Source organism: Cantharellus anzutake (assembly GCF_015039405.1).
Source record: "Cantharellus anzutake strain C23 chromosome Unknown EI90scaffold_13, whole genome shotgun sequence".
NCBI lineage: Eukaryota > Fungi > Basidiomycota > Agaricomycetes > Cantharellales > Hydnaceae > Cantharellus > Cantharellus anzutake.
In genome coordinates, this window is record NW_024066963.1 from 181,488 (window position 1) to 189,017 (window position 7,530).

The 7,530-nt window shown below is 54.6% G+C and overlaps 1 protein-coding gene across 1 annotated transcript; it reads left to right on the forward strand.

Annotated features, from left to right (window-relative positions):
• Window positions 1-731: 731 nt before the first annotated feature.
• On the forward strand, window positions 732-2,342 carry EI90DRAFT_3120318 (uncharacterized protein; the record flags this gene model as incomplete). Its single annotated transcript, XM_039063301.1, has 1 exon — window positions 732-2,342. One exon carries the CDS (start codon window positions 732-734, stop codon window positions 2,340-2,342), a length of 1,611 nt encoding a protein of 536 aa, XP_038918542.1.
• Window positions 2,343-7,530: the final 5,188 nt, after the last annotated feature.

Here is a 7,530-nt window from a genome sequence, read left to right on the forward strand (position 1 = left end):
CATCATCGTATGAATCCAGGAAGCGCGTCGCAGATGCTTTCAATCAGAAGCACGCAGTGAGAATGTTTAAGGGAGAGTACAGGAAAGGGGAGTTGGTGTTAGTCTCAAACGAGCGCATGAAGATGCAACACGACATGAAAGGGCACCTTAGATGGTTTGGTCCTTATGTCGTCGTCAAGAGATTGCAGTCTGGCGCATTCATACTGCAGGAGTTAGATGGGATGACTCTTAAGCACCCAGTTGCGTGGAAGAGAATCAAGCTCTACCACTTCCGTAAGAGCACGGAGCCCATTATTCGGAATGTGCGTCTCATGCCAGAGGACGAGCAGTTTGATGACGACAACGAGGTAACAAATGAAGTAAATGTCATCAAAGCCAAGAGAGTAGGACTGCCACATCCCTGGGAGCTTAAGGGACGGGAAGCAGAGAAGTATTGGGTGGACAAGCACAGGAGGATGAAGCTGAGAATCAGCGATCCCAGCAACCCTGAGCTTGTGATCGCGAGCCAAGCAGACCAAGAGTTAGAGAAGTTTATCGAGGAAGATGCCCAGTTTTGGGACTTTAGGCACGAGACGTATCTGGGTGAAGATGGGGAGTTGGTCAGATTCAAGAATAAACTGAGCAGGCAGCCAGAACTCTATGAGTGGAATCCGTAAGGCCCGCATGGTTACTTCATGCCCTGGCACTCCTTCCCGATCGTCGTGGATTCAGAGCAGAAAAGTTCAGATCAGATGTTAGGATTGGGCGACCCAGAGATAGAAGTCGTAGCGCCCTCGGAACCGAAGCTAAGCGCAGCGCAGCCACCAATTCAGAATGGCGGCAACGTGATCGAACTCGTTGAGACACAGACTATGCCATCTATGGAGACGGTCTCAGATGAGAACGGGAGCATAAAAACGCGCAGTTTTTCTTTTGAGTGCAACACGGCAGAGAGCAGTCACCCCAACGACTCAGGGAGAGTGAACACTGCGAGAGCCTCTAAGCCAGACAGGAATTATCCAATGCAACGAGGATCTGCGTACCAGAAAGGAAGTCGTGGATTAGGAGGACGGTCAGGTCCGCCCCATCTTCGACCTCCTGTACCTGGGCGAAATTCCTCACCTCCTAGAATCGCGCCCACGGAGCCTAAGTTTGAGCATGAGATAGCTCAGAAGATCGATAACTATGCAGCGGAAGTGGCCCAATTGAGACGAGAACTAGAGGCAGAGAGGCGAAGGAATACGACGCCCCCACTGAACCAGGGACCTATCTCCTCCTCGCCGAAGTCGAAAGAGAGAACACCGGATCTGAACACGAGTAGGCGAGCAAATAAGAGGAGGTGGGGCAACTCACCTAAGGATGGTGATTGGAAGAAGCACGATGGACCATGGACGGCGCGGGCCTCCCCACCGACTGATGAGCCGAAGGACGAACGTTCCTTTGCCGACGTGATAAGAGAGGAGCAACAACGAGAGAAAGAGGACGAGAAGAAGAGGCAGGCAGATGATGAGAGGACGGCAGAGAAGAACGAAGTTAGGGAGTCACTTAAGCGGGCCCCCCACATGCCGATGATAGCAGCCAGTAGAGATGTTGTGGACTGTATCGTGGAGGCTAGGGAACGGATGGACGAGTTACTGGAGATGGGGCGGAACTTCAAGAGTGAACATGATGAGTGGGTTAAGCTTTTATACGAAGCCTTGAAGGAACAGGAAACTCTCATTTACCATCTCAACGAGCGGACTACGACGTTGATGGGTGGACTTAGGGAATCGGGCACGAAGATCCAACTCATGCACGATCAGTTCCAGCTCCAATTCACGAGAATGGCAGACGCGGCACGCGCGGTGGAGAAGATGTTCACTGCGACTCATGAAGAAGAGTTGACGAACGACGATTATTATTTCATCGTCCTGGAATGTCTAGGGGTAATGCAACATAGGATAGGAGACGGAATCTCTACGACGGATTTTCGATACCGCAACTTTGTTGCATACACGCAGTTGTTATGGGATGCGTGGGGGACGATATTCCCACTCCCTTCCATCCTGCCACCCATGGACTATACCGAGTTGGACTTGGCGCAAGAGCAGTTTCGTCGGGATAGGTCGGCAGAACGAGAGATGGAGGCAAGGAGAGTTGTGAGGAATCAGAGGGCGAAGGAGAAGTTGGAAAAGGAGAAGAAAGAGGCGTTGAAAGGGAAGGAGAAAGAACAGATCAGGGAAAGGGACGAGGTGAGGCCTTTGGAGGCCGAAACCTCGGGGTCCGCGAAGGGGAAGTTGTCCTTCAAGGATGACCAAATGATGAGCGGTGAGGTGAATAGGTCGGCCGCGGGAGGAAGGAAGTCCAAGAAGACTAGGACTTAGTGGAGGAAGCTATACCATGTACGATAGGTTGAGGATGGGAAATTGTTTGGAAATATTTATGCGGGGACGGGGAGATATTTATGTTTGGACTCAAGTTGTTAACGCTCGCAGGACAAGCAAGGAACCTCAAGCGCATTGTGAGGGACCACAATAAGAGCTAGGCCTGTATGTAGGTGGGATAATCGCCCACACGCAGAGCCGGCTCGGATATCCATTTACACCATTCAAAAATCATCTTCATTCGTTCCATAATTCAATACAAACTTGGTACCTAAAAATACTCCTAATTCCTACGAATCCATCAATGTCAAGATCGTCCCAATCAGTGGAGAACGTTGGGCTTGTCGACCACTTCGAGCAAGCAATCAACGCCCGGCTCCGTGAGAGTATATATCGCCTCCACCCCATGCCTACCACCTGGGCCGAGTGGAAACGTGAAGCCACTCTCCTGGACAACCAGTGGCGACGCTTCCAGGCAACACAACCCCACGTGCCCCCACCCAGTGTCAGGGCACACCCGCCTGACCCGGGTCCACCCGGACCCACCTGGACCCACCTGGACCCACCCGGACCCACCCGGCCACACCACACCCGCTCCCCGCTGTCCATCCCTCTCCCTCCTCCTTCCTCCCTCCCTTCCCCTTTCTTTTCCCTCTTCCTTCTCCTTTCTTTATTTCATTCTTCTCATCTCCCTCTTCCTGTTTATTTCCTTCTATCTACATGGACCATCTTCCTTTGTATCGATGTACTATTGACCCATCCAGCCCACACACCCCGGACAGCTTCCCGCTGTGCCCAGCACGTGCACATGCAGCAGACGCTCTCAGGATCCCCCATGGGGACACCCGGATGCCTGCGGCTGTCTCCGAGGATGACGTGGCACTCGTCATGTGACTCAAGCCGCATGTACATAAAGGTACCTGAAGTGGGAACCGAAGAAGTAACCTTCTTCTCACATTCTCCACTTCAGTCTGAGTGGCCAGGGACCATTGTCCCGGATCGGGCCTGCCAGTATGCATGCCCACTCCACACCCCGCGACGGCCTCAGTGCCGGGCATTACCCCCGGGCCCTCTCGACCCCGGATGCATCCCTGACACCCAGGCCTCCATTTACCCTGACGCGACCCCCGCCAACCGCAAACCCCCTCACGCACGTCCCACACCCGCAGCCCCACGACCTGGGCCTGCAGCCCCACCCCCAACTCCTGCAGCCCACCCCCCTACAGGGATGGGCCTGCAACCCATGGACCTCAACCACTCGAGGACTGACCAGAGGAGGAATGGGCTGTGTTACAACTGTAACGCCCCAGGGCATATCGCACGAGACTGCCCGCAACCTAAGGTCCACCGGGTCCGATGCCTCCACCCAGAAGACCTTCGAGCACTGATGGAGGGGTTGACGAGGCAGCTGACTGAGGAACCAGAGGGAGAGGGGGAAGAGCCAGAGGCAGGGCCTCAGGAGGATTTTCAGGAAGGCGGCCGGTGAAGGACGCGTCCCGGGTGCCTGTAGAGGATAACTCATGTAAATACCGCAGTGCGCATAAGCCAGCAATGCCAAAGCTTCACCGAGTTATCGCAAAAAAGAGGAGAAAAAGCGCATCTCCAGCACGAGAGAGTGAAAGAACCCCAGGGGTAACACCCAAAGTAGCGGTGTCCCCACCCGCTATCTACGTCCTCTCTAAACAGTCCCCCAGGTCGCTCAGCCTCACCGTGAAGCTGACTGCCCTGACCTCCCTCGCCTCTGTATCCATGTCAGTGCTCCTAGACTCAGGAGCCACCGGGAACTTCGTAAGTCCCGAGTTCATCCGGAAGCATAACCTTGAGACCACCCAGCTCCCTCAGCCCATCCCGGTCCACAACGTCAACGGGACCCCCAACGAGAATGGAGCCATAACTGAGGAACTGGAGGCCCTCCTGACGTTCGGACAACACACAGAGTGGGCCCGGTTCGTGGTTGCAAACCTCGGGCGGCAGTCCCTCATCATAGGACATTCGTGGCTGTTGCACCACAACCCAGAGGTGGATTGGGCATGGCAGAAAGTCACCATGTCCCGCTGCCCATCCTCCTGCAAGCTGCTACAGGCACAAGGCGACCCGGACCTCACCCTGGAACCCAGGGACGGGATCTATGCCGCGATCGTCCCCCCAGGGTGGGGGCATGACCCGAGAGCGACTACAACACCCTCCCAGCGGATGGCCCAGGAAGCCCATGACCCGGAGGCAGAACCCATGCCATTTGAAGCGTTGGTGCCAGAGCATTACCAAGACTTCTGGGATGTGTTCTCGAAAGAAGCCTTCGACCAGCTACCCCCCCGGAAGCCCTGGGACCACGCTATAGACTTAGTCCCGGATGCCAAACTACCCAGGGGGAAGACTTTCCCCCTCTCACAGCCGGAGCAGAAAGAGTTGGACAAGTTCCTACACGAGAACTTGCAGAATGGGCACATATGACCCTCCAAGTCCCCAATGGGGGCTCCAGTCTTCTTCGTCAAGAAGAAGGACAGGTTGCTACACCTAGTCCAGGACTACCGGAAATTGAACGAGATCACAGTAAAGAACTCATACCTGCTTCCACTCATCTCAGACGTTCTCACCCGCCTCTGCAACGCCAAGTACTTCTCGGCTCTGGACTTACAATGGGGGTTTAACAACGTCCGGATTAAGGATGGTGACGAGTGGAAAGCGGCATTCGCAACCAATCAAGGGCTGTTCAAGCCCAATGGTAATGTTCTTCAGCCTATGTAACTCGCCTGCGACCTTCCAGACCATGATGAACGACATCCTTCAGGATTTCATTGATCGGGAGGTCATCATTTGTTACATGGACGACATTCTCATCTTCACGGCCACCCTAGAGGAGCACTGGAGGGTAGTCCGAGAAGTCCTAGAGATGCTACGGAAGAGAAGGCTCTTCCTGAAGCCGGAGAAGTGTAAATTCAAATGGACGCTGTTGTGGGGACAAGTCCGTGCAGGCCAAACCGACACTTATTGCACACTTCACCCCCTACTGCATCAGGGACTAGGATTGGTGAGTCGTGGTAATAGTAGGAGTTGTAGAGACTGTGGCGGTGGTTCTGACGAGTCCAAGATTGTCGGATTTGGTGGAGTAGTTGAGGAGATCTGACATTTTCTTTATTTTCTTTACTATTTTCATTCATTCACACATATGACTTTCCTTTTATATTTGTATCGGACTCTTCCGTGACAACTGTACAGACAGTTAGTTAGAGGTTAGAGAGAGTATCAGCACCGTACTCCCTAGGACCCACATCTACCCTAGAGATAAAGAGACCTACCCCCCCTAGACCTGAGCCACGAGTCTAGATTGATAGACCCATTACAATGCAGATCGACTACCTGGGCCTGGTCATCTCAGAGGGCAGCGTCGCGATGGACCCCATGAAGATCCGTGGAGTCCTTGACTGGCCGACCCCAACCAAGGTGAAAGAAGTGCAGTCCTTCCTAGGGTTCGTGAACTTTTACCATCACTTCATCAAAGACTTCTCCGAGAAAGCACACCCCCTCCACACGCTGACCCGGAAGACCCAAACCTGGAACTGGGGCCTGGACGAGGACTATGCCTTCCGCACCCTCAAAGAAGCCATCACCACCACCCCCGTCCTCTCCTTCCCTACAGACACTGGCCGCTTCAGGCTCGAGTGTGACACCTCTAACTTCGCAACCGGTGCAGTCCTCTCCCAGCTCCAGGCGGACGGGGAGTTCCACCCGGTAGCATTCATGTCCAAGAGTTTCACGGACGTGGAGCGTAACTATGAGATATATGACAAGGAGATGCTCACGATCGTCCAAGCCCTGGAAGAGTGGCGACACTTCTTAGAAAGTGCTGGGGAGAAGGTCGAAATCTACACTGACCACTGTAACCTGAGTTACTTCCGGACGGCCCAGAGGTTAAACCGGCGCCAGGCCCGGTGGACCCTCTTCCTTTCCCGCTTCTACTTCACCCTCGTCCACCACCCAGGGAAACTCATGGGGAAGCCGGACGCACTCTCCCGTCAAGCCGACCACCCGAAAGGGAAGGACAACAACAAAGGGCTGACCCTCCTCCAACCAGCCTGGTTCGAAGCCCATGCGATGGAGGCGGTCTCAGTAGAAGGGGAGGAAGCAGGCATCCTGGAGAGAATACGCAGGGCAAAAGACCATGATGAGAGGGTGGTAAAGGCTATACGAGAGCCGAGGGAAGGGACGCTAAGATCGGATGAGTGGGAGGAGCAGGGAGACCTAGTCCTATACCAGGGGAGAGTGTATGTTCCAAAAGACCCCCAACTCCGTCACGATCTGGTATGGCTACACCATGACGCACGGGCAACGGGGCATCCAGGGTGATGGAAAACCCTGGAACTTGTCTCCCATGACTACTGGTGGCCCTGGATGGCAGAGTACATCAGGCGATATGTATGCGGGTGTGATACCTGCAACCGTGTTAAGTTGTTCCCCTCACAAAAGGTTGGGAAGCTCACCCCAAACAAAGGCCCCACCCATCGTTGGCAGGTGATCTCAGTGGATATGGTAGGGGAGCTCCCAGAGTCAAAGGGATACAATGCCATCCTTGTAGTGGTGGACCACCTATCCAAACACATCCACATGGTCCCCACTGTGACGACCATGGACTCGGAGGGTATCGCACGGCTCTTCCTAGAGCACGTCTGGAGGCACCACGGGCTCCCTGAGGAGATCCTCAGCGATAGAGGGAGTGCCTTCATCTCCCGCTTCTCAAAGGAGCTCGCGGACCTCCTAGGTGTCAAGCTCACCCCCTCAGCGCCCTACCACCCCCAGATGGATGGACAGATGGAGCAGGTCAATCAAGAGATCGAGGCCTACCTCCGGGTGTTCGTCAACCATCGCCAGGATGACTGGGCGGATTGGCTCCCCTTAGCGGAATTCTCTTATAATAACCGCATCCACTCCTCCACCCACCGAACCCCTTTCGAACTCGACACTGGCCAACACCCCAGGATGGGGACAGAACCCACATGCACATCCGAGGTGGAAGCCGCCGATGCGTTCTCGTCAAGGATGATGAAAATGCAGGAGGAGGCGAAAGCAGCACTGGAACACGCAGCGGATGAAATGGCCCGCTACTACGACCGAGATCGCAAGACGGCCCCAAAGTATCAAGAAGGTGACCAAGTCTGGCTCAATGTGCAAAACTACACGACCGACCGCCTGA